A 26,264-nucleotide genomic window follows, 5' to 3' on the forward strand; every position below is an offset into this window, starting at 1 on the left:
TGTCTCTGTTCCCTGACTGGGCCTGTCAAGGCTGTGTGTGCTGGGACAGGGGTGCTGCTGCGTGGTGTGCGAGGGTCTGAGCTGGCTGCTGTGATGTTCTGTGTCTGTGTCACCCCGGCTGTTGTTCCTTCTTGCCATGTCTTCTCAGCTATGTAAAATGAAATGTACTAATATCTTTGAAGTGCCTGAGATGCCTGAAGCTGAGGTCCTGGAAGAGGAGGAGGCGGTGGAAGCAGCAGAAGAGGTGGCAGCAGTTGCTGAGCCTGGAGAGCCAGAAGTCTCTCCAGCTGAAGGTATAGGGTGGTGTCCTGCAAGAGCCTGCCATGGCCTGCACAGCGCTGCAGGGCTCAGTGTTCTTTGATCCCCTGCACTCTGTGGGAGGGCTGAGAGCAGCATTCTGTCATTTTGTATCTCTGTTTGTCTGCACACTCCCCACAAGAGAGGGTGGGGTTTTCCAGAAACCCCCTTCTCAGTAAGCTCATACTTGGCCTCTTTGTGGCTTGTCCACCTTAAGCTGGAGTGAGTGGCTGAAGAGGACACCCTGGTAGTCAGTCAAGTGTTCACTTTCCTCCTTTTCTGCTTTGCCATCTGCCTGTTTGCTGACCTTAAGCTCAGTCAAGTAAATGGATCTAATTTCTTTAAAGTGCCTGAGGTGATTGAGGTGGAAGAGGCAGAAGAGGAGGTGCCAGTGGTCATTCCCCCAAAACCTGTGGCTGTGCCCAAGAAACCTGTGCCTGTGCCAAAGAAACCAGAACCTCCTCAAGCTAAAGGTATATCTTCTGCAGAGCGATGCTTTGTATTTTACTGTATTGATTAATATTTTCAGTTGTTATCCCTTCTTTTGTGAAAGATTTGTTGTTTGTCCTTGACTCTTAACCTCTCCTGGACCAATCTTTGTGCATGACTAACCAACCAGTTGCCAGAGGAACTTTACTGGGCTTAGAAATATCTAAACTCTTTGATTGAGTCTTATGATCTTCCTACTAATTTAACTGTGAAATTAATTAATTAATATCTTTAAAGTGCTCAAGGTGCCCAAGAAAGCTGTCCCACAAGAAAAGATGCCTGTTGCAGTACCCAAACAACCAGAACCACCACCAGTCAAAGGTACACGTCACTAAAAGTACCATCATTAGAAAAAAAAACATGTTTTTCTGGACTTTAGTTTAACTAATTTTTTGATGGTGATCAGAGATAGGTGCCTAAGAAATATGAAGTGCAATGTGTAGTGTCAAAAACATGGCAGAAAAACTAGATTTAATTCCTTGAAAAAATATCTCTAGCTTACTGAACATTTAGTAAAGTTTAAGAATTAACATTCACTACCTGTTTAGTTTAAACAGAATAGCTTGTTTTTCTGAAGAAGAGCCTGAAAATAAGTCTTTAAGTTTAAAAAACAAAAATTGCATTCCTGAAGCTTCTAATAGATGACAGCAGGAGATTAAGTTCTCTACCTCTTTAAAAGTAAGATAATGCCAACTTACATGAGGAATTTTTGCTAGCAAAGGACTGGATATATCTAGTGATTGTCTTATCAACACATTAATAGAACCAATAAAAAAAAAGAGAGAAGTAAAAGAAGTGTATCCATTTCTGCAATAGAATTAAAATGAAGGGAACTGTGGAACATAGAAAGTTAAGAGGAGGTGTGAAGAATGGAAATAGTTGATAGGAAAAAAAAAGATGGTGATGATAAATGAAATGCTATTTGCTAAAAAAAATGTTACAATGACAAAGTAGTCGTGAATTATATTGGCTGATACACAAATTCATTACGATTCCACAAATAAATCTCTGATCATCTGTTACTAAGAAGCCAGACATATTTTCTACATTTCCACCCCGACCAAGAAACAAAGACCACACACAGAGCTCCCATATCCTGTGGCATGTCTTGGACACCCTGGTCGTTCCACGGGTTGGAAGCAAAGCAGAGCTGATGGCTGAATGTGACCACAGCACTTTCTCAAAAAGGACTCTGTGCATTTACTACTGGTTGCTTTATTGTTACATAGCCATCTGCAGTGCCCACAAAACTAAAATACACTAATATCTTTGAAGTTCCCAAGGTGCCCAAGAAAGGTGCTCTGGAAGAGCCTACACCTGTAACTGTGCCCAAACAGCCAGAACCAGCAGCAGTTCGAGGTACCTGTGGCTTTGTGCATCAGTCCAAATGAGACTGTCCTTATTGTCTTACATGTTATTGCTGATGTCTCCTGTTGTTCTGTTCGTTGGTGATTCCCTGAAATTTCCACATTCTGAGCTGTGTATCAGTTAGGAATTTGAATATTTAGCATTTTGTATAAACAACTCAAAATGTATTTTGATTTTACTATATATGGGTGTCTTATTCTGAATCAGTAGATATTAAAACTTTTAACAATTAATCATGAGTTAATCATAAGATTAATTTTAGCAATTAATCATAAGTTTTTCATATGGCTGCCTAAATTGTTATCTTAAATAGGCAAGTCTGTGTGACTCTTCTGGCAGACTCAGGTAGTGCATAAAATAGACATAAATCTTTTGAAGCAAAAACCCAGATTTTACTCAGCAATGCTCAAGTGCAATAAGAAGTGACCATACAGAAAGTGTCAAAAATGAATTATAAAATTCATTGCACTGTACAGGCTGTTGAAGTTGCTACAGTGAAATGAAAATTGAAGCAAGACGGGTACTTGGGATAAGGAAATCAGTCAAAAAAAAAAAAAAAGAGAAAAGCATAAGCAAAGAATGGATATACAGAAGGACAAAAATAGGGAAAAATGAGAAAAAGCAGTATTCCTCATCCTGTCAGTGCCCAAAGTGCTGAATGTAAAGCACCAGCAGGTTCATGAGGAAAGGTAACAGACAAATCGTGCTAAGTACTCTAATTCACACATAACCCTCATGCCTATGCATAGCCAGCAGTTTTCTCTCAGAACCAACCTGGCATCACTACTCTGTGCCTGTGCCCTGTGGGGGTTTGTCTATGTGAGCCAGTGAGAGAGAGAGGTTGATGCTGTGAGAGCACTTTGGTTCCGTTCCCTTTGGTTCTGATGAGTGCATCTCCAGTCTAATGTCACTGTGCATCCTCCCGTTGTGTGTACAAAACTGACTGCTACTAATATCTTTGAAGCACCCGAGATGCCCCGGAAGGCTGCTCGTGAGGAAAAACTACCTGTGCCCTCTGCCAAAGCACCAGAGCTTCCAGCACCCAGAGGTACCTGTCCTCATGGATAACCTCACACAGAATATTCTGAATCCTCTTCTGCTAAGCCTTGTCGTACCCTCTCCTGGCCTGTCTCTGTTGCCTGACTGGGCCTGTCAAGGCTGTGTGTGCTGGGACAGGGGTGCTGCTGCGTGGTGTGCGAGGGTCTGAGCTGGCTGCTGTGATGTTCTGTGTCTGTCGCCCCGGCTGTTGTTCCTTCTTGCCATGTCTTCTCAGCTATGTAAAATGAAATGTACTAATATCTTTGAAGTGCCTGAGATGCCTGAAGCTGAGGTCCTGGAAGAGGAGGAGGCGGTGGAAGCAGCAGAAGAGGTGGCAGCAGTTGCTGAGCCTGGAGAGCCAGAAGTCTCTCCAGCTGAAGGTATAGGGTGGTGTCCTGCAAGAGCCTGCCATGGCCCGCACAGCGCTGCAGGGCTCAGTGTTCTTTGCCCCCCTGCACTCTGTGGGAGGGCTGAGAGCAGCATTCTGTCATTTTGTCTGTCTGCATAACATTAAGCTCAGTCAACTAAACAGATCTAATATCTTTAAAGTGCCTGAGGTGATTGAGGAGGAAGAGGCAGAAGAGGAGGTGCCAGTGGTTATTCCTCCAAAGCCTGTGGCTGTGCCAAAGAAACCTGTGGCTGTGCCCAAGAAACCTGTGGCTGTACCAGAGAAACCTGTGGCTGTGCCCAAGAAACCTGTGGCTGTGCCCAAGAAACCTGTGGCTGTGCCCAAGAAACCAGAGCCTGTTGCTGTGCCAAAAGTACCAGAACCTGTGCCTGTCCTTAAAAAACATAAAGTTCCTTCAGTTAAAGGTACATACATCAGTGTCTGAACATCTTATCTCTCTTCTCTGAATACCTTTCTTCCTGTTTCACTGATATATATATTGCCAGATGAATAATCTGCTGCTTAAATTTATTATTCTTCATGTTCTGTACGTTCTCCTCTTTTTAGTCATTGCACTTTTCACTGTTATTTATATATATGTGTCTTAATATTAAAAAAAATGAAAATTTACTAATATCTTTAAAGAAACTGAAGTGCAACAGAGAACTGTCCCAGAAGAGAAAGTGCCTCTTACAACACCTAAAAAGCCACAATTAGAAAAACCAGAGCTTCCTCCAACCAAAGGTACATATTGCCAGGAGGCATCTCCTGAGAATAAATGTTTTCTATACTCTCTCCTTTCTTTATTCATAAATGAGTCTGTAAAATTTGTCAGTTGAATGTAGCCTGCCTTGAGAAAGACTGGAGCGCAGTCTTTCATGTTTATGGCTACTGTTACTGTGATTTTGTGTGTGCTAGATGTCGTTGTCTTTTTATGTTTCATATGTACATTTAATGTACACAAAAATAAAAGAAACCTAATATTTTTTTAAGTGGCTGAGGTACCCAAGAAACCTGTCTCAGAGGAGAAAGTACATGTTCCTGTTCCTAAAATACCTGAATCACTCCCAAGTGAAGGTTTGTGCCACCCTAGATTTTATCTAAGAACAATCCTTATACTTCTTCTGAGTATAAGCTTTAACGTAGCCATTTTCCTTTTTCTCCCGTTGTAATGTTTGTAAGTTGTCCATGTCATATTTTAGATTATACTAGTCAATATTTCTTGCATCTGATCAGTGTATCTTCATATTTGGAAGTAAAATATATGCTCCTGCACAGGATATGTCTCTTTTTAAGATAATATTAAGTTTCCACTAAATTGGAGTCTCTCAAAAGTTATTATTTATGTTGCTGTTATAATCTTGAATTAATTGAGAGCATTGACATTTTTATTCTTTCCTGTTAGATAACTCATCCACAAATTTAATATTTAGCTTATATTTTATACTTAAAAAAATCTTTCCTTCATACACGCTTCACATGTGATTAGAAAGAAAGTAGTTTTCAAAATCTTGCATTAACTGCAAAGATAGAATGATTACTTATCCTAACATGTATTTGTCTGTCTGTTGAAGTAGATTTTAGTTATATCTGTGTAACTGTTCATGTGAAACAATCTTATAATTGAAAACTTACACCAGTTGTCAATATTCTTTAAAGAATATGAAATCATAAAGGAGATTGAGCCTGAAGAAGCAGAAGAAATTCCAGTTGTAGAAGTTGAAGAAGCCGTACCAGTTGAAGGTATACAAAGTACTTCCCTAGAAGCTGCCACACACCTTTCTTTCATCATCATCATCATAATCATCATCATCATGTGCAGATTTTTTTTGCTCTCTCATTTTTCACACATGTGTCTGTGTCTTGTAGGCCACCTCTACGTTGTAGGTCTTTCTGTGATTCTTCCATTGTTGTGTTCTGGAAATTATTTCTGACCATTTAACTCTAAGTACAACCTGAAGATTATTTTAAATGCTTTCATTTTGTTTCTTGTCCACAAGAGTCTTCCCATTATTTGATTTTCTACTTTTATTCCCATGTTATTAACATGGTTTTTAAAGTCAGCTTGGATATTTGTATTGAGTGCATGCCTCAAAGCAGTAACCTAAGGCTCTTTCATGCTCCCATTTAATTCAATGACATTTTTTCACTGGCTTCACTGGAAATGGAAAATGGTGGTCTTTACGTTTGTACTACTCTTCTCATAACCACCATCATAGGAAATATATTCTAAATTTACCTAATGTTATTTAAAGTGCCGCAACCTGAAAAGAAGATCCCTGAAAAGCGAAAGCCACCACCGCCACCTGCTCCAACAGAAGATATTAAACTGGCAAAAGATCTACTTAAAGGTATAATCATCTGAAGCTGTAAACAATGGTGGAAACTCAGTCTTTTAAAATTATACTGATGAACCTTGAAAAGCATGCTTTTAGACTATAATTTTGTGTCTTTTTTATTTCTTTTCTAATGTACTATATTTTAATGATGCGCCTCACTAATGCTCAGTCCATCATGATTTTTTATCAGCGTTTACATGGGTTCTTTTCAATTATTACAGGTAAAAAAATTATTAAAACCTTTTTAATCAAGTTAACACATTCTTCTATCCTTAACATAGTTGTTCTTCTCTCTTTAACATATTCTTACAAATGAAAAGAATCCTCAGCAATAATTTGCTGGTGTTACATGATCACGGGTTTCAGATCAATTGTGCTTCCTACAGACCATCTGACTTTTTCTAAACAGTTAATCAGCAAGGATCTTAGCTTTGCAGCTTTTCTCCTTCTTTTACATCAATACTATTAATGAGGTGTTCGGATTTTTTAGAACACTCCTATATTTTTGGAGTCGAATATGTGTTGTAAAATTCAAATAATTTTCTTTAAAGCTCCTGAGGCAAGGAAGAAAGTTGTGGCTGCAAAACCTGGTGAACCTCCGAAATTGGAACCTCCACCTGCTAAAGGTACCTAGCTAATCTAAGAATCTAGTTTAAAATAATCCCCTCATGACCCCAAAGTTGTAGTTCTTAGTATCTTCTTGTTTAATTTGCTCAAATATATCAAAACACTGCCTATGTTAGAATGCTCAACATGTATACCCATCTTGGGCATATGTGTTTGTGTTATATTTATGTCCACTTTAATCATACATCACGCAATCCGTAAGATGTAAGAGACAGAAACACAGAAAAGTGAGTTTTTATGAGTTTTATCACTTGTTTAGGTGCTCGCTTTGGTTTTCTGCTTAGATACAAATAAAAAATAAAATACTCTTTAAATGTATACACCATTGTTTCAACATACTTAGTTTATTATTTTTCTGAAATGTAACTTATTTTTGTGAGAGGACACTTTCTAGAGAAGGGAATGAATAATGTATTGAGCAAGCCACTTCACAGGTATGCCTTTATATTATTCATATGTACTGGAGTTTAAGATAAGATAAGCAGTGGACATTCCTTCTTAATGCTGTCCCATGTTTAGAGATTCAAGTGGATCCTTATGAATATCACAGACAGACAGCTCTTAAGAATAAGTATGTAACATAAGCCTGTAGTGAAATAGGACGAGGAAATAAAATGTTATGATGATGATTCTTGAATACACAACCTTTACAGTTTTCTCAAACCATACTTCTCTTCCATTGATTTGTATGAAAACTTTATCCATAAGCTTAGATTATGTATGCAAATTATATAGAAAATATATTAAAACTATTGGCTTCAATAGCAACAGTTTACCCTTTGATTTTAATATTCAGTAGTGGACTAGTATTTGATTTGTGTGTTTGGACATGCTAGCTGTTGGTTAACTCTTACTGCTGTTATGAACTTATAATAAAATCTGGAATAATATTCTTTTAAGTGCCTGGACTTGTAAAGAAACCTCGGAAAGTCATTCCTGAGCCTACTCCCCCACCAAAAGAAGAAGTTGTTTTGAAAAGAGGTATAGTAACTTGGGTCTGTTTTTAAAAACCCAGCATTTTAACATTGATCAGCATAAATCTATCTGATGTCTGTTTCTTGGGAAAAGCAGTTGTAGTTGCAGGGAGGAAGGGGGTAGCCTGAAAGTCTCTCAGATGCCAAGGATCTGTAATGAAAACAGAGCAGAACAATGAAAATCTAGTTCCCTATCGCTCTCTATTCTGTTTTTCTTATCTCTTTATAGTAGACTTGAGAATCTTTCACTGCCCCCAGTGTAAATGTTATTAATGTTACATGTGTAGTCTATGTATTCTCTTTTGTGGTTTTCTTAGAAGTACCACACAGATCACAGAACCCCATGGTACTATTGGACACCATCCCATTTCCTGCAAAGTCTGCAGCATTCTGAATCATTTTGTGCTCAACTGTTGCTTAGAAAGATGAAGCATTAACTCCAATTCTCTTTGAAATACCACAGAGGGATGATTCATGTTTGTGTACCTTGTACCTTTAAATTTCAGACAACGTAAAAAAAAATATAATACTCCACTTTTCAGATGAGAGTGTCATTACATACCCAAGATGGTGAACTGAGAGGACAAAATCAAGTGAAATCAATAAAATGGAAAACAGACATTATATAAATTTGAGCTCTCCAAATACAATACTTGAGGATTTACATTAAAATTACATTTAAAAAAGTTAAAATCTTTTCTCTCAAATGGACTGCTCTTAATACAAATGTCTTTTTTCCTTAGATGACTTGAATTTTAAAATACTTTCAGAATAGTATCTTGAATAGTAACACAAATCTTCCGTTTCTATTGAGCTATATATATTATTTTCTGGTTTCTTTATGATTGATGTTTTAATCTTTGTCTTGTTCAATGTCTTATTCTTTTGTTTGCCTGTGCTTTAAAAACTGAGATTTCTTTTCTTTTGAAGTTCTTAAAAAGAAACCTGAAGAGGAAGAACCTAAACCAGAAAAAGAGCCTAAACCAGAAGTTAAACCAGTACCTACACCAATAGAAAAAATTAAGAAACCTGAAGGTACTAGATTACTATCAAATATATATATATATTGAAAAATACATATATATTTTTTTTTTAATCCTACTATTAAGTAGTGTTTTCTTAAGTTCAAGAATGAAAATGGTGTCTTAAAAGATAGCTTGCATTGGCCTAATTGTGCAGTTTAAGTCTTGCCTGGATGCACAACCAAGTTTGACATTCACATTTGGGTCTGAATTCTGTATTTTGGGATTGTTTCTCAATGTTCATTGTGTATAGAAAAGAGCTTTTAAAATATTTTATATAATACTGAGAAAAACATAACTACAGCAAAACAGTTAATCCAAGCATTTTTTTAGTTAACCTTTTACAAATATGTGTCCTTTTACCCATTTATACTTTCTAATTTACTCAAATCTTACTCTAAGAAATGTATGTTCCTACACCTTATGAACATCTGAAACTGTTTACATGTAAAAACAATGAAAGCTTTTATATACACTTGAGGGTATTCTATTTAGGGATTTAAGGTGTTTTAATATATCTTACAAAATAAAACTATTATTTTAAAGTCCCAGAAGTTCCTACAAAGAAAACTGAGATACCTGCCATAAAAAAAGAGGAGAAACCTGTGCTTGAACCAACAAAAGGTACAGATGTGTGGTGCTCTTTTTCCTTACTGCAGCAACTAAACAATATTCAGTGCTGAATATCATGCTACATTAATATAATGCATTACTGTCCTCCAGTCTGTCATGACTACTGTGTCCTCATTAACCATTTTGCAGTCTTCTGAATTTCTTGTTGTCTTTATTCTTCAATGCTTGAAAAAGTAATCTTTTTTCATTGTGTACAATCTTGCTTTACAAGAGTTAATCTCAAGGTAATTTCTTGCTTTTTGGCAAAATAAAACAGAAACCAATGAATTCTGTCTTCATTTAGCTCTCTGTGTGTTGTTTATCCTAACTTCTAATGCTCAATGTGTTTGCAAAAAAATGTAAACTAACCTACTTGTAATTTCTGTGTTTGAAATGGCAGAAACTAAGCAAGCATCTGTCCCAGTTCCTGGGCCTGAACCTAAACCTGTAGTAGGTAAGAATTCTTTAGTTGTGAATACTGGTGAAGCCTCTCTTGTGTGTCTAGTAATTTCCGTTCAGGGATATCTTGCTAAAAGGATGTTCATAGAATCATAGAATACCAGGTTGGAAGGTGACTTCACGCGTAATCGGGTCCAACCTTTCTTGGCAAAAGCACATCTTTGACAACATAACTCAGCACCTTGTGCAGCAGAATACTAAAAGTGTCCACACAAAGGCCTTTAGAATTAAGAAGAATAGAACTTTCCTACCATCTACAAAACATTTTGAAGAATATCATACTTAAAGTAACATATTAAAACTTTTTTCTCCCATGCAGCTATAAAATCTCCAAAACCAGCTGAAGAACCCACTGTTACTGCTCCAGTGACAGCTCCAGTTGTTGGAAAGAAAGCAGGTATTTATATGTATTCTATGCTATTTAAAAGGTTTTTCTCTGACATACATAAATACTTTCAGTATAAAAAGAGGGAAGAGCTGTACAATAACTCATTCATTACAGGAAGATTTGAGGTCCCATTCAAATATTTGTTATTCTAGGCACTGTCACCTAATTTAAAACAAAAACTGATATACTATGGAGACCAATCTGTGCTCTTTTGTCTGGATAGTAATATATGTGTCTTTATTTGTTGTCCTACTATGAAATTTGCATATTTTGTTGTTTTCTTGATGTTCCTCATGTCCTGATATGTGTTATGTGAATTGCATCTTGTATTTTCTGTGTAGACAAAGAGAAGTTACATGTTTCTAAATAATTGTTGTGTTGTTTGGTTTCCCACTTTTGATTTGTCATTGAAGCCCCGAGAAAAACCGACAGTGATGTTGAAGAATTAGAGTACTGCTACTTCTGTCTGCTATGCTTAGGACCCTGGAACAAAGCTTGCTGTGAAAAAAACAAAAAGAGCTAGGATGGTTCCTCTGAAACACTCAGAGAACTGAAACACTGTGCTCCACCAGCAGAGCTGATGTCCATTCTGCTTGCCCACCATTCAAAGGGCCTCATGTTGCAGCAGATCTTGGGCATTTGAGAAGCCAAATCATTAATGTCTCTGAGCCGTTGATCTGGTGATGCAGTCTGCAGTGGCACAATTAACCTGTTTTGTGTCAGTGACCAGATCGCTTTCATTTTCTGCTACTTTTAACCTGCACTGGATTTTAACAGGGTCTAACGAGACACTGCTGAGAGTGGTTTACTTAGGTTTCCTGTTCATGTGTGCTGTTCTTACCTTTGTTTTGTGGTTGTGTTTTAAGTTTCTGTTGTGTAGAGAAGAAGTGTTCTATGTTCATTTTATTTCAGGTATATTTGTAAAATTTGTCTTATATGTATTGTTCCTGATTCTTATTCTTATGGATTTTTACTCTCTAAATTACCTATGAAACCTTTGTAGCTGCAGAAAAGCCTGATGCACCATCTGTACTAAAACATAGAGATAAAATGCCCCCAATGGAAGAAGAAAAGCCTGAGTCAATTGTGTTGAAGAAGATTTCAGCTGAAAAAAGCTTGCATGTAAAAGGGAAAGTAAGCCCTAAGGAGACAGTTCCGGCCATAGAGCCACTTGAGTATAAAATCTCACTGGAAACAGCTGGTGGAATACTGAATTCAGAGACAGAGGAGCAGGAGAAAGTATCTCTTAAATATTTTGTCCTGGCTTCTGAGGAAGAGGAACCAGGAATGACACCTGTAGTTTCAGGAAAGACTGCTCTTACAGGTGAGAAATTAAAAGTTGAAATGGATCATCACATTACTTACTCAAAGGGGGAACTGCCACTGCCTGATGAGGAAGTGAAATTGATTTCTATAACATCTGAACAAGTGGAAAGAGATTCTGGAGAGGAAAAGGAAGATGAAATTAAATTGCTTGTTCATAAGGAGGATAACATAGAGAAGGTCTCTGAAAAGCTTAGTGTTCTTCATGAAGGAGAGATTCCCAGCCATGAAAAAGAAGAAATTGAATCAACTTGTGTACCTAAACCCAGAAAGCCGGATCAGCCTAGGGACCAGAAAGGACTTCTAGGAAAAGAGAAAAAAACAAAAAAAGGTTTGCAACCTGAAAAATTTCATATTAAGGATAAAACTTCTTTTGTACAGGATATCATAGAGGCAGACATAGCTGAAACTTCTCAGCTTAGAAATGAAAATGAGAGAGGAGGTTTTACTCTGGAGAAAGATGAAATTCCTCTTAGTGAATCCATGAAGGGACATGGCATACCAAGTAAAATTCAGAGGCTGAAGCAATCTGGTAGCACAGTGCCTGAAATTGCTATAGATAAGAGTCTTAACAAAGAAGCAAAGAAAATGGAAGATATTCAAGGTGATGAGAAAGGTAAGAATCTGGATTTTACATCAGCAGAAGTACATTCCTTAGACCTGTCTGAGGAGGCTCAGCCAGGATTGAGAAAAGATGTTGACCTAGAACACCCCACTGAAGATGAGGAGGTTCCTGGAGAAAAACCTCACACCGTCTTTAAACCATCTGTTCTTAAGTCAGAAGTAATAGAAATTAAAGTAAGAGAAAAATGCTCTACAGAGAAAGAACCTCATTATGAGGAAGGTTTAGGACAATTGTTGACTGAGAAAGCACTCCTAAGTGATAAAAAGACAGGCAAGAAGATTTTACCAGAGAAGGAAGAAAAAACTATCTTCAGCACCCACCTAAAAAAAGGCGAAATTAGACTGTCAAACGCCCCTGAAAGTCTGCCTGTGGAAAAAGAATTTGATACAGTGATTACAGGAGGAATGGAAAGTGAAGTTTCCACAGGAGAACATCAAAAGGGAATCATATCTGAGTCAGTAAAGAAAGTTGCTATTCAGCCACCGCAAAATCAAGATGAAAAACAAATTCAAGAAGTTCATACCATTCCGGATGAACATAAAGAAACTCTGGCTAACAAAAGCAGAAAAGGTAAAATAGAAGAAAAGCAATCTACAGAAGGTATATCAGGTGAAAAAGCATCACCTGAACATGGCATTGGAAAAAGTACATCTGGTACCATGAAAAAAGAGAAGGGAAAGCTCACAGACAAAGTATCATCAAGCAAAGGGATCCTTGCAAATGGAGAAGATACTCATTCCTCAAGCATAGGTAAGGCAATAACTTCAAAGAAAGCAGAAGGAGAGAAAGAATACCAGAAGTCAGAACCTGCTCACCTGACTGAGCAGGCCACAAGACTTGAGAGTGAAAATAAGAATTTGGATGCACCTGGAGAATCACATGAGGCTCTGGATGTTCCAGCAAAGTCTCATGCAAAGCGAGGTGAGGAAGACTGATGCCAAATTCTTCCACGAAGTGCTTGTACCATTTGCTTCAGGAGAGTGCCACCTGCCATTGTGTTTCAGTAACACCATTTGCAATTCCATCAAGTCTGTCAGCTGGCTTTACTGGCATTCAACCACTCTTCACATGTCTGTCTTACCAGTCTGTACACACAGCTGTGTGATCACTGTTCATTGTCTTAGTCTTACTCTTTTCTGAGACTTCATGAATCGTTCTGTGTGCCATTGTCTTCCCAAGAAAACTCACTCTTTTTTCCTAGTATTCATTTTTCCATCCACTGCAACAAAATCTGTCCTGCATTTCATTCATATCATTCTCCCATTAAAAGTATCTTTCATATTTCCCTTCACAAAAAGGTAATCAGAGGCCTCATAGCACAGTTAATATTTTCAGAAGTCTGTGATGATCCATTGCAAATTAGGTTACTTAGAGGACATCCCTCACTTGTAAAAGTTATGCATTGTCCTGAAACATATTTAATTTACACAGCTTATATTTTTGTGGTGTTCATTAGTAAAAGTGTGTGGGTTTTTTAAAAAAAAAGACAACCTTATATAATTTTAATAGGCACTTAAACTATTTTGTCAAGGAATTACAGAATTTTACAAATTATGGGCAGGATGCCACAATAAGGAAATAGGAGCTTTTAAGTTGCCTGTTAGGCTCTACTGCTGAATAGGTCATTCCCATACTTCAGGATATTGAACTTACCATTGAGATATAGACAGTATACACTCTATAAAAATAGAGATATGTTTATATCCTTTCCTCCCCTTTTACATGTAGGTAACTAAAGAAAGAAAAAATCTGATCTATAAAATAAATACTTGTCTTAGTTTTAGTAAGTATGTTTATTTAACTGCATTTCTAATAATCTTGCTGTTCTTCTTCAGAGGCCAAGCCACCAAAAGAAGAATCTCCGAAGGGTATCAGTCCAGTCAAAGGTAGGATATTACAAGCATTACCTTGTCATGGTCTAACTCCAGCTGGCAATCAGGCCCCAAACAGCAACTCACTCACTCCCTTATGGTGGGAAGGAGGAAAGAATAAGAAGGGTAAAAGTGAGAAAACTGACGAGTTAAGCAAAAATAGAGCACACAAGCAAAGCAAGCTAAGGAATTCACTCTCTGCTTCTCATAAGCAGGGATGTGTTCATGGGATATGGGATATTCATGGGATATAATATGGGATATTCACCCGTATGCAGGACAGCAGGATGTCCTTCCATCCCATGAAGGGCAAATGTCATAAATCTGAACACCCCCCTCCTCCCCCCACCTTCTTCTTTCCCTGCTTTATATACTGAACATAACACCATGTGGTGTAGGATATCACTTTGGTCAGTTGGGATCAGCTTTCTTGGCTGTATCACTTCCCAATTTCTTGTGAACTCCCAGCCTGCTCAGTGGTGGGGCTGTATGAGAAGCAGAAAAGGCCTTAGCTCTGCAAGAGCCTCTCAGCAATCACCAAAATATCTCTGTGTTATTAAGACTGCTCTCAACACAAATCCAAAACATAGCCCCCTACTAACTACTTAGAAGACTGTTAAATCTCCCCCAACAAAATCAGCACAGCCTACAATCAAAAGCAATTAATCAAGGTTAGTTTATTAATTTCTGAATCTGAATTACAGCCAAGAAGACACCTTCACCAGCAGATGCAGAAAGAAGGAAACTCAGGCCAGGCAGCGGTGGTGAAAAACCTCCTGAAGAGCCTCCATTTACTTACCAACTCAAGGCTGTACCACTGAAGTTTGTCAAGGAGATGAAAGATATAGTGCTAAAGGAAGCTGAGTCTGTTGGGTCTTCTGCAATCTTTGAAGTCCTAATTTCACCATCCACTGCAATTACCAGCTGGATGAAAGATGGAAGCAATATCCGAGAGAGCCCAAAACACAAGTTTATTGCTGATGGCAAAGATAGGAAGCTGCATATTATTGATGTCCAGCTGTCTGATGCTGGTGAATATACTTGTGTATTAAAACTGGGGAACAAAGAGAAGACCTCTACAGCCAAACTTATTGTTGAAGGTATTCCCTATTTTGAATTTATCAATAGGCTAGCCACTTCTCAAACTAGAACTGGTGCTTTGTAATTTTACAGTAGTTGGTAGATGCATGCTTTTGTTTCCCTCAATCACTACACATATTATATAAGGTATTTCTGCATCACATGCTTTATGTATAAAGGAGACAAACCAAAATAATTTGTTTCCCACAGAACTCCCCGTGCGGTTTGTGAAAACCCTTGAAGAAGAAGTGACTGTCATTAAAACCCAGCCACTGTACTTAACTTGTGAGCTTAACAAAGAAAGAAATGTGGTCTGGAGAAAGGATGGTAAAATCATCAAAGCCAAGCCTGGGAAATTTGCTCTGGGTGTTATTGGTTTGTCACATTCCCTCACAGTCACGGATTCGGATGATGCTGATGCTGGCACTTACACTGTTACCGTGGAAGACTCTGAACTGTCATGCTCATCTTGTGTCAAGGTAGTAGGTAAGTAACAAAAATCATGGGTTTTTTTTTCTCTCGAGGATATTTGGTCTGCTTCAAAATTATGAAAACCTTTTCTCATTGTCTTACAGTATAAGTGGACAGATAAGATTTTTACAGCTATTAAAAGCTTGTAGTACAAAATCTCTTAGTTCTCTTTATTCTTCTTTTTTATGACATGTCTGTTTGTAATAAAAGTCTGCTAAGATGTTTTCTTGTGTAACTTTTTGTTGTGCAGAAGTTATAAGGGACTGGTTAGTAAAACCCATAAGAGACCAGCATGTTAAACCGAAAGGAACAGCTACTTTCAGCTGTGACATTGTCAAGGATACACCAAACATTAAATGGTTCAAAGGAGATGAGGAAATCCCTGCTGAACCCACTGACAAGACAGAAATCTTGAAAGAAGGAAATAAAATTTTCCTGAAAATCAAGAATGCTGGTCCTGCTGATATTGGAGAATATGCAGTGGAAGTTGAAGGTCGCAGATACCCAGCTAAACTGACCCTTGGTGGTAAGGAAGCTTTTATTTGGATTATATTTCATTATGTTGTAGGCCAGTGTTGAAAAACATCTAAATGAACAAACATTAAAGGTAACCTGAATTATTATAAAGCTCTATCAAAACATGATCTAATAATACATGTGTTTATTTGTGCTTTGTAGAACGTGAAGTTGAGCTTCTGAAGCCATTAGAGGATGTTACAGTTTATGAGAAGGAAACAGCAAGCTTTGATACAGAAATATCTGAAGATGATATTCCTGGTGAATGGAAGCTGAAAGGAGAAGTCCTGAGACCTTCGCCTGTAAGCATCCTTGAATTTTAAAACACAATTTATTTAAATTAAATACTGTGAACAGGTTCCTTGAATCTTATCTTTATGTTAAGACTTGTCATTGCTATTCAGTCCAGAATATATGATTCAAAAAAACTGATGCTCTAAGTAAGAATTAGATTTTATAAAAGCTAAGTTTTGAAGGCCTTCATTTTCTTAAGGTATTACATCACATAATTCAAGCAATAATAGGAATATCCTACATACATTTTGGGAATGATTCTGACATTCTGAAGAATTCTGTGGAATGCTGAAGAAATGTACTCCATACTTTAATTATTCAGTCAAAGTATTAACTTTCCTTGAAAAGCAATTTCATTCTTCCTACCTGACTCTTTATTGTGTATACAATGTTTATGAAAATCATTTCATTAAAAGCACATAGCAGCAAGGCATTTGCATTATGTTGGTATTTGTATTTAACCAAGTCTGTCATCTCTCCAGACGTGTGAAATCAAAGCCGAAGGAGGAAAACGCTTCCTAACCTTACACAAAGTCAAGTTAGAGCAAGCTGGCGAAGTCCTTTACCAGGCCCTGAATGCTGTCACTACAGCCATCCTGACAGTAAAAGGTACAATGCCCCACAGGGTGTGACACCAGCTTAGACAGAGTTCACATGGAGCTTGTTACAAATGCTGTGTTGTCTTTTGCTTCCAGAAATTGAATTGGACTTCGCTGTGCCCCTGAAAGATGTCACTGTTCCTGAGAAGCGCCAAGCAAGGTTTGAGTGTGTCCTTACCAGAGAGGCCAATGTTATATGGTCTAAGGGCACTGATATAATCAAGGTTGGAGAAAAATTTGACATCATTGCAGATGGAAAGAAGCACATTCTTGTTATCAATGATTCACAGTTTGATGATGAGGGAGAGTACACTGCTGAAGTTGATGGCAAAAAGAGCACAGCAAGACTGTTTGTGGAAGGCAAGTATTTTCTCATTAAAAAAAAAACAACAAAAAAAGATAAATATGTCTTTCAGGACTACATTAGCCTTTTTTCTGATTGTATTTATGTGTCTGCATTACAGGTGTGAGGCTGAAGTTCATATCACCTCTGCAGGATCAAACAGTGAAAGAGGGGGAAACAGCCCACTTTCAGTTTGAGCTTTCTCATGAAGACATGCCTGTGAAATGGTTCAAAAATGACAAGAGACTTCACACAAGCAGAACAGTTTTGATTACTTCAGAAGGCAAAGTCCATAAACTAGAAATGAGAGAAGTAACACTTGATGATATCTCAGAAATAAAGGCTGTAGTCAAGGACATGAACACACAAGCCAACCTGAAAGTCTTAGGTAATTGCATAAGTATTTTAAAATCTGAAAGAGAATAAATATTAACCATTTTTATAAGTGGAAAGTGACAAAATATTGACATTTACTATATTTGTATAACTAATTTATCGTATCCACTGGCTTTTGTAGAGGCCGACCCATATTTCACTGTGAAATTACAAGACTACAGTGCTGTAGAGAAAGATGATATTACACTGGAGTGTGAACTTAGCAAAGATGTGCCAGTAAAATGGTACAAAGATGGTGAAGAACTAATAGCTTCCAACAGAATTTCCATTAAAACGGATGGCTTACGCCGTATCCTGAAGATCAAGAAGGCTGCAGAGAGTGACAAAGGTGTTTATGAGTGTGACTGTGGAACCGACAAGACAAGCGCCAATATCAGCGTGGAGTGTAAGTAATCATGTCTGCACTAGGGGAAAAGAGCAAAACCTTTGTAAACCAGTGTAGACAGACAGACGCTCCCCAGAAAGCAAGACCAAAAATGTACCTGTGAAAAGCACACTGTTATGATGAATGGCAGAAATATCTAGATTAAAAGTTATTAACAGTGATTACAGGAGACAACATATCTGATTATTACTGGGGAGAGTTACCCTCTGTGTCCAGTTACCATCAGGAAATAAAAACTGTTTAGTTCACTGTAACAGATATCTGGGTAAATTATTAGGAAAAAATTCTTACCAAAAGTAACTAAATTTTTCAACATAGAAGGAGGTTGTAGACTACCCTTGCTGCTTTTTAGGAAGAGCTTAGATAAACATTTACTGGTTGTAGCATTTGAATGCCCAAAAGAAAGAAAAAGGAGAGACTTAAGGTGCTTTCCAATATTACATTTCTATGGTATACAATTTCTGAGTAAACAGATGCAAACTTTTGTTCTGGTTATTTTTAGCTCGCTTAATTAAAGTGGAGCGCCCACTGTATGGAGTGGAAGTATTTGTTGGTGAAACAGCACGCTTTGAAATTGAAATTTCTGAGCCTGATGTCCATCCTGTATGGAAGCTAAAAGGAGAAACTCTAACACCTTCACCTGTAAGGATTCTTCTTTATTTTTAGACCATAATTTTCAGTAGAAAAACATTATTAATATTAGTGTTTTCTTAGTGGTTTCTTAGAATATTAATATTCGGGGTGGGCTGTGTGTTTCTTTATCACCAGGACTGTGAAATCATTGAAGATGGGAAGAAGCATATTCTTGTCCTTCATAACTGTAACCTTGATATGACTGGAGAAGTGTCTTTCCAAGCTGCCAATGCTAAAAGTGCTGCTAATCTGAAAGTGAAAGGTACAGTCTGCACTTGGCCAACATTTCCATGTGTATTTCAGGGCATCAGAACAAATCTAGTGTCGGGAAGCACTGTATGAACTGATCTGAAAGAGCTCTTCTTTGATTTCAGAACTGCCTCTTATCTTCATCACTCCCCTAAGTGATGTGAAGGTCTTTGAGAAGGATGAAGCTAAGTTTGAATGTGAGGTATCCAGAGAGCCCAAGACTTTCCGCTGGTTGAAAGGAACAGAAGAGATCACTCCTGATGAAAAATTCGAAATCATTTCAGACGGAACAAAGCATGCTCTGATTATTAAATCTGTTGCCTTTGAGGATGAAGTAAAATACACATTTGAAGCTGAGGATAAAAGAACAAGTGCCAAGCTAATTATTGAAGGTTTGTTAGACTTTGTCTTTCTAGGAAAGTTTTGCATCATATACTTGTATGGTTTCTATTGATAACATTATGACCCATTGTGTTGTTATAGGCATCCGCCTGAAATTCATCACTCCTCTCAAGGATGTAACAAAGAAGGAGAGAGAAACTGCAGAGTTCACTGTGGAACTCTCCCATGAAAACATCACTGTGGTCTGGTTCAAGAATGACCAACGATTACATACCAGCAAAGTGGTTTCAATGACAGATGATGGCAAATTCCATACACTCACAATCAAAGATCTTACTATTGATGATACTTCTCAGATAAAAGTGGAAGCTATGGGCAAATCCTCAGAAGCTAAACTCACTGTTCTTGGTAAGGATACCCAAAAAAATTTACCTGATGTATATTATCAGAAGAGTTTTATTAATAAAAATTAGTAATCCGAAGGTCTTGGGGTTGGCCTAAATCTAAATTATGATTTTGAAAATCTAACAATTTGCTGTTCTTCCTTGGGTCTCCATTTACCTATTTATGAAGGATAATTACAATAACTTTAAAATTTTATGCAAAGTTGCAAAGTTAGTAAGTACATACTTAAAGCAGTGCTCTAAAACTCCTAGAGCGAGCATCAAAAGAACGTTTTCAGTAATATTAGTAATGCCCTGAATAATTTATTAGGTGTTGATTGTTTTCTTTTTTGTAACAGAACTGTGAAAAAGGACTATATTTAATCCTTCTTGTGGGAAATAAACAGGAAATATATTTTATGGTAGAAACTAGTTGTTCTTTCTAGAAGACTAAAACTTCAGACTGAAATATATCTTAACTTTTGCTTGCAGAGGGAGACCCTTATTTCACTGGGAAGCTGCAGGATTACACTGCTGTGGAGAAAGATGAAGTAATCTTACAATGTGAAATCAGCAAAGCAGATGCCCCAGTGAAATGGATGAAGGATGGCAAGCCAATTACTGCATCAAAGAATGTCGTTATTAAGGCAGATGGCAAAAAGAGAATCCTTATTCTCAAGAAAGCTTTGAAGAAAGACATTGGACAGTACACTTGTGACTGTGGTACTGACCAAACCTCTGCTAAACTTGATATTGAAGGTATGGCTATTTTAATGAGCTGCTCTGTAGAAGTCTTTTGGGATCTGCTAGAAACTGAGGAAGTCAATTGTGTTTTTCTTCTCCAGACCGGGATATTGAGATTGTGCGACCGCTATACAGTGTGGAGGTGATTGAGACAGAGACTGCCCGTTTTGATATTGAAATCTCTGAGGAAGGTGTCCATGGCAATTGGAAGCTAAAAGGAGAACCTCTGACTGAATCAGCTGTAAGCAAATATTTCATTATATTTTTTATGTGTGTCTCAACACTTTCCAGGGAAGTGGAGTATGAGGGAAGGTGACTGCAGAAACTAAATTTGATTTCCTGCTTTCAGGACGAGTCACTACATTAAAAATAGTGGGTTTTTTAATTAATAATGTTTTAAATGTAGTACAAATGTAATCCAAAATAGCTAAATAATAAATGTTTTTTACATAAAATGGTACATTCTGTGTTGGCAACAATCATGTATCCAAAGTGCAAAGACCTTGAGGAATTCACTTAAACACAATGACATTTAAAAATGCAAACATCAAATTTCATGTTTTTTCTTGTTGGTTTTGAGTTATATTTGGTTTAAATAGATGTAGATCACGTTTCCAAACTCTTTGGCATTTCTCTGACAGCTAAAGTTGGCGTAAAATGGTATGGAGCTTAATCAAATATTATTAACTCCTTGTTGGAAAGATCTGGAAAATAAAGAAAAAATACAATCACAGTTGGAAATAATCTGGCTTCTATGTAATGGCATAAATGTGAATAATACAGAAAGATTGGAAGTGTCATGAAAATCACCGTTTCAATAAAAGAATGAAAGGTTTTCTCAGGAAAGATCACAGCACAAGCTTAGCAATTTCTAGCTCCCGTGGGGGACCTAGGTCTCTGACTGGTTTACATATATATTAGTATATTGGCTACTCAGTCAGCACAGAAATGTTGCCTCTTCCCCTTTCTTTCCAACTGCATTAAGAAGAGAGTTTGAAAGGAAAGACCTATGAGTGAGTGTTTTTAGGGTATATTTCACATGGGCCCAAGAGTTGTGAATGGAGTAGAAGAAAACAGATTCATGGTATAAGGAGGAGGGGCTCTTTTGGTGAGTAGTACAAAAAAGGTACTAAAAAGAAAAATCTATTTCAATTCTGTTTTTGCAGGAATGTGAAATCAAGGAGGAAGGAAAAAAGCACTTCCTTACACTGTACAATGTACGCTTGGATCAAGCTGGTGGAGTAGATTTTCAAGCAGCAAATGCCAAGTCTGGTGCTCACCTTCGAGTGAAACGTGAGTGTCTTTTAAACTGTAATTAATTGATTAATTAAGTGGAAACATGGTACTCACTGCCTCTTTGGAATGGGTGGCAAATCTCTATACTGTATTGAATCCACAGCAATCCTTTCCATAACAGCAACTAAGGGATTAGCTACTCAGGTTGTCTTAATTTTTTTTGTGAAGGAATATCCTATGTGTTTTTAACCTTACATATAATTTATTCACATAGGAAAAATAAAATTAAGGAGATGGCCTTGAAGGTTGCTTGATGGTCTGGCATCATATATGCTGTTATGAAATCAAATATTGCAAGCAAAGGCTGTGCTGCATCGAAGTGTCACGTTAGCTGGAAAGGATAGGATAACAGTGACATCTGGGGATAGGGTTAAGAGCTTGATGGACAGGGACAGACTACACAGTTGAAGACCACTTGTTTCCTACTCCAATCCTAGCCCTCGCTATTTTGGAAACACATGCCTTATCTAGCAACAGGCATGCAAGGCTTGGCAAGGAGACAGATGCAGAGCAACTTTCCTGCTGACCTTGTTCAATTTAAAGAAACACGCTCTGCAAATAGGAAATTGTAGGTGACCAGCCCTCCCCTAAGAACCCAGGGTGGCCTCTTCTATTTAGGGAATTTAAAGAGCAGCATTGCGATGTCTGGCTCTCTTGAGGGAAGCCACCATGGAGATTAGTACGTAAGGGCAGCAGCTCTCTCTTGGGTAGAAGTGACTAATCTAAAAATTATGTCTTCTCCTTACCAAGCTCGAGTAATTGGCTTGCTGAGACCCCTCAAGGATGTAACAGTGACAGCTGGGGAATCAGCAACCTTCGATTGCGAACTCTCTTATGAGGGAATCCCAGTAGAATGGTTCCTGAAAGGAAAGAAACTGGAGCCCAGTGATCAGGTAAAAAACCTAAACTTTACTTTTTCTCATGTTTCCTCCTCCTTCTTGTCTTTCAAGTCTCTTCCCCTGCTTTGTTTCTTATTTATTCTCTCCCAGCTGAAGTACTAAGGCACAGCAGTATTTTAGTACTGCTGTCTCAAATGCTAAATTGTCCTTAAATCAGATACAACAGTTTTTCCCAGAAATTCCAGTATTCTGGAATGCTACAATTATTTATCATACAAAGGGAAACAAAGGTTCCAAAATATCAATCACTACGACAGTGATTTTGTACCTGATTCTGTTGGAGACGCAGCCACAAGGATACTGAATAATTTTTGCTCAGGTTACCTCTGGTTACAGTGAGAAGATTTTGAAAGGTGCTATCAGGAAAAGCCTTTTTTTCTCCTGAATGCTGAGTTGCAGTCCAATTCAACATATAAGGGGATTAAGAGGATTCAAATTCCATTTCAGGCATTTGTTCTGGCTCTCCAGATAACTCTCTGGGCAGATTTGCTTGTCAAGCACTTCTCACTAGCTATTTTTAACCCTTCATCAAGTGCTGGCTCTTAACTCTGAGATCTGAGCAGCCTGGAATGCAGTCAATTTAGCATTTAAAGTTAATGATAGGGGAAATAAATAAAGAAACATAAATTAATAGATTAAGAAATTGAAATAGATATTACTGGTTGCAAGACTTCTTTTTTGCATACTAGGCCTAAAAATGTAACGCAAATTCAAATAAAAGTTGAAAACTTAAGACAAAGTAAACTTTAAAGGCATTGCATGATCTAATGAAGTTTCAGAACCTGTAATAATGCTGCTAATAATACTTTGGTACAGATTGCTATTTCTTTTAGATACAATTTTTAACATATTTTTTCAGGTTTTGCTAGATCTTTCTGAGCTTTAAAAAATTTGCATAAATAAATAATAATTTAAAAAAATAATGTAGCAATATCAAAACAGATCATTATGACAAAGGGCCCTATTTAAGGACAGATAAACAAAGTTGAAACTCAGCAGATGAATCGTGAAATAAATCAAGATAATTACTTCTGAGTTTCAGAATAAAAATGTGAAAAGCTATTGATCAGTGCAGTGGATTGATAGTTATAACTGCCTGGCAAGAAAAATATTATATGTTTGGTATAAGTCTATATAATGGAACATTATTTTGGTCTTTTCTGTCTGAGCTATCATTTTAACTACATTTAAAAAAATCAGATTTCATGTAGTTTACATATATAGTCAAAAGTGTCACTTGAACAGTTGAAACTTTATCGGGATGAAATTGAGAGTAAACCATATATTTACTCAATGTATCACTTTCTACCCATTCAAAACAGCCTCTTGAAATACATTTACAACTGTCTTTAAAAATCAATCTAATTTTACAAGTTTCATTTTAGCTGTTTGCTAATTCAAACGATTTTATTACCTCTGTGGGTGGCATTCAGCTGAACATTTATAACCTTTATTCATTGAAGTGATTTTTTTGTTTACTGTGATTGCAAAGTAGTTTCTGCAATAGTTAATCACAGAAACTAGTATTTTAGGCAGAAATTTTTACCAAATTTTTATAAAAAATAGATAAATTGGCATTTCCAGAGGAGTGTATGTGGGGGGTGCCAAACCTCTTTGTAGTTGAAGAAGTTTTTCCTTTACATGTAGCCAGTAGTAATGCCAACCTTTCCCATAAATTTGCTTATTTTTTGTATTTATTAATCCCTGTTCAAAATAGACATCATCTCAAGTCAGTCCCAAAATCCTCAAAATTTTGAGGATTGAGTTATATTTAGTATATACAAAAGGAAGTTGTCAAAATTTCACATGAAAGTGGACAACCGAACTCCACAAATCATATATAGTATTCTATTTCATGAAATATTTCTTAAATACTTGTTGTAGATGTTCACAGTGGGGTTTTTATGTATTTTGTAAGGTTGTGACTCGTGCTGAAGGGAGAGTTCACACACTTATTCTCAGAGACGTCAAGTTAACAGATGCAGGAGAGGTATCACTGACAGCAAAAGATTTCAGAACCCAAGCAAATCTTTTTGTGAAAGGTAAGTCAGTCATTTTAGTTAAACCATAATCAACATTAGTGTTCCATTCCTGATTCATCCTGGAATAGGAAACTTTGATAAATATACATTATTTTATCAAAGAGTGGTATCATATATACAATATTCAACTGGTAGATAACTCCCCTGATTAAAAAACCAACCTACATAAAGTCTCTTCACAGAAGAGCTGAACAAGGGAAAAAACACTGGAAATGGGTCAAATCTGGGAGATAAACCCGTTCATTAGGACTGCCAGGGCTTTGCTGCAGTCTTGAACATTCAATTGGCCTCAAGAGGACCCACAAATACCATACCTACCTCCCAGTGGCTTTTTCTGTTCTTTTGAATATCCAGAAACCTGTCAGAGTATACCTGCTCCATCAGTCAAGGGACAAGATAACATTGGCTGTACACTCATTTGTGCTGCTTGCAGGCTGTGTTATGTTTCAGAAGGAAAAGAACTGCATGCACTGATCCAGTAATTCAAGGAAAAACTGAAAAAAAACCCCTAAGCATTCTCTAAGCTTACAGTATAAGTTTAGATTACATGGGTATGGTTCAGCTAAAGAAATTGAGTTGCAAGGCTTTGTGATGATTTTTAATTAAAAACCCCATGGACAAGGATATCATCTGCTCTTATCTTACAGTAGGCTGAAAATGAGGAAATTAACCTGAATTAACAGAAAATGTCTGTGTATTAAAAATAAAAAATGTTTTAAGAAACCTTCAATAGGGACATCTAAGAGCCTTTTTGTCAAGGAAAATTAATAAGCAGCATAGGATAGTTCTATACAAGCAGGAGACTGCCTGTAGTTTAGATCTTCTCTACCAAAAATGTATCTGTTTCATTTAGAACCCCCAGTTGAATTTACTAAACCACTTGAGGACCAGACTGTGGAAGAGGAAGCCACTGCAGTACTGGAATGTGAAGTCTCCAGGGAAAATGCAAAAGTTAAATGGTTCAAAAATGGCGAAGAAATTCACAAATCAAAGAAGTATGATATCATTTCTGAAGGCAGAGTCAGAAAACTCATCATCCGTGGCTGCACACTGGATGATGCAAAAACATATGCCTGTGATGCTAAGGACTTTAAGACATCATGTTTCCTCAATGTGGAGCGTGAGTAATTCACAGTTTTCTACAAAATGTCTGGCTGCTGTAAAGGCAATGTACAAGTGTCTATGACAGGCAGTAGTATCAACGTTGGCAATTTTTTACTTCTATAGCATAACTTCCCTCTGCTAAAATTTTAAAAATTTTCTATTCTCTTTCAGCTATTCGTGTCGACTTCCTGAAACCCCTGACTGACCTTGAGGTTAAAGAAAAAGAATCTGCTCGGTTTGAATGTGAAATTTCTCGTCCAAATGTCAAGGTCTGTAGTGACACTTTTTAATCTCAGTAACTCCTTCACCTAGAGGGGAAAACTTTGATATATTGCTGTAGAAAAACACACTGAAATCTATGATGAGTGTGTTTAAGCCATGTTAATTTGTTCTGGAACAGGTGAAGTGGTTTAAGGATGGCATGGAAATTAGAAAAGGCAAGAAGTATGACATAATTTCTAAAGGTGCAGAACACATTCTTGTCATCAATAAATGTGTCTTTGATGATGAAGCTGAATATTCCTGTGAAGCAAAAACAGCTCGAACGTCCGGCCTACTTACAGTGATAGGTAAACACAGTGTTTTGGAATCTAATATGTGAACAATAAAGATGAGAGAGTGAGGTTTTTTTATGGCTGGCTTTAATCATCTTTTGAAATTCTTTTTGC

General features: G+C 37.2%; 1 protein-coding gene across 1 annotated transcript in view; it reads left to right on the top strand.

The window, feature by feature from the left end:
• Positions 1 to 26,264, top strand: part of TTN (titin) — a 235,893-nt gene that overhangs the window by 121,930 nt on the left and 87,699 nt on the right. The window contains exons 115-141 of the mRNA XM_058028137.1: positions 6,471 to 6,545; positions 7,447 to 7,527; positions 8,451 to 8,555; positions 9,089 to 9,166; positions 9,933 to 10,010; positions 13,785 to 13,835; positions 14,036 to 14,041; positions 14,525 to 14,920; positions 15,111 to 15,386; positions 15,622 to 15,897; positions 16,050 to 16,189; positions 16,664 to 16,790; positions 16,877 to 17,140; positions 17,245 to 17,511; positions 17,641 to 17,904; positions 18,407 to 18,546; positions 18,673 to 18,799; positions 18,912 to 19,178; positions 19,270 to 19,536; positions 20,004 to 20,270; positions 20,357 to 20,496; positions 21,422 to 21,548; positions 22,302 to 22,444; positions 24,369 to 24,492; positions 25,346 to 25,612; positions 25,768 to 25,865; positions 25,997 to 26,165. Coding sequence (XP_057884120.1) covers positions 6,471 to 6,545; positions 7,447 to 7,527; positions 8,451 to 8,555; positions 9,089 to 9,166; positions 9,933 to 10,010; positions 13,785 to 13,835; positions 14,036 to 14,041; positions 14,525 to 14,920; positions 15,111 to 15,386; positions 15,622 to 15,897; positions 16,050 to 16,189; positions 16,664 to 16,790; positions 16,877 to 17,140; positions 17,245 to 17,511; positions 17,641 to 17,904; positions 18,407 to 18,546; positions 18,673 to 18,799; positions 18,912 to 19,178; positions 19,270 to 19,536; positions 20,004 to 20,270; positions 20,357 to 20,496; positions 21,422 to 21,548; positions 22,302 to 22,444; positions 24,369 to 24,492; positions 25,346 to 25,612; positions 25,768 to 25,865; positions 25,997 to 26,165 — 4,620 coding nt within the window. The remainder of the gene's footprint in view (positions 1 to 6,470; positions 6,546 to 7,446; positions 7,528 to 8,450; positions 8,556 to 9,088; positions 9,167 to 9,932; positions 10,011 to 13,784; positions 13,836 to 14,035; positions 14,042 to 14,524; positions 14,921 to 15,110; positions 15,387 to 15,621; positions 15,898 to 16,049; positions 16,190 to 16,663; positions 16,791 to 16,876; positions 17,141 to 17,244; positions 17,512 to 17,640; positions 17,905 to 18,406; positions 18,547 to 18,672; positions 18,800 to 18,911; positions 19,179 to 19,269; positions 19,537 to 20,003; positions 20,271 to 20,356; positions 20,497 to 21,421; positions 21,549 to 22,301; positions 22,445 to 24,368; positions 24,493 to 25,345; positions 25,613 to 25,767; positions 25,866 to 25,996; positions 26,166 to 26,264) is intronic.

Source organism: Melospiza georgiana, chromosome 7, assembly GCF_028018845.1.
Source record: "Melospiza georgiana isolate bMelGeo1 chromosome 7, bMelGeo1.pri, whole genome shotgun sequence".
Classification (NCBI taxonomy): domain Eukaryota; kingdom Metazoa; phylum Chordata; class Aves; order Passeriformes; family Passerellidae; genus Melospiza; species Melospiza georgiana.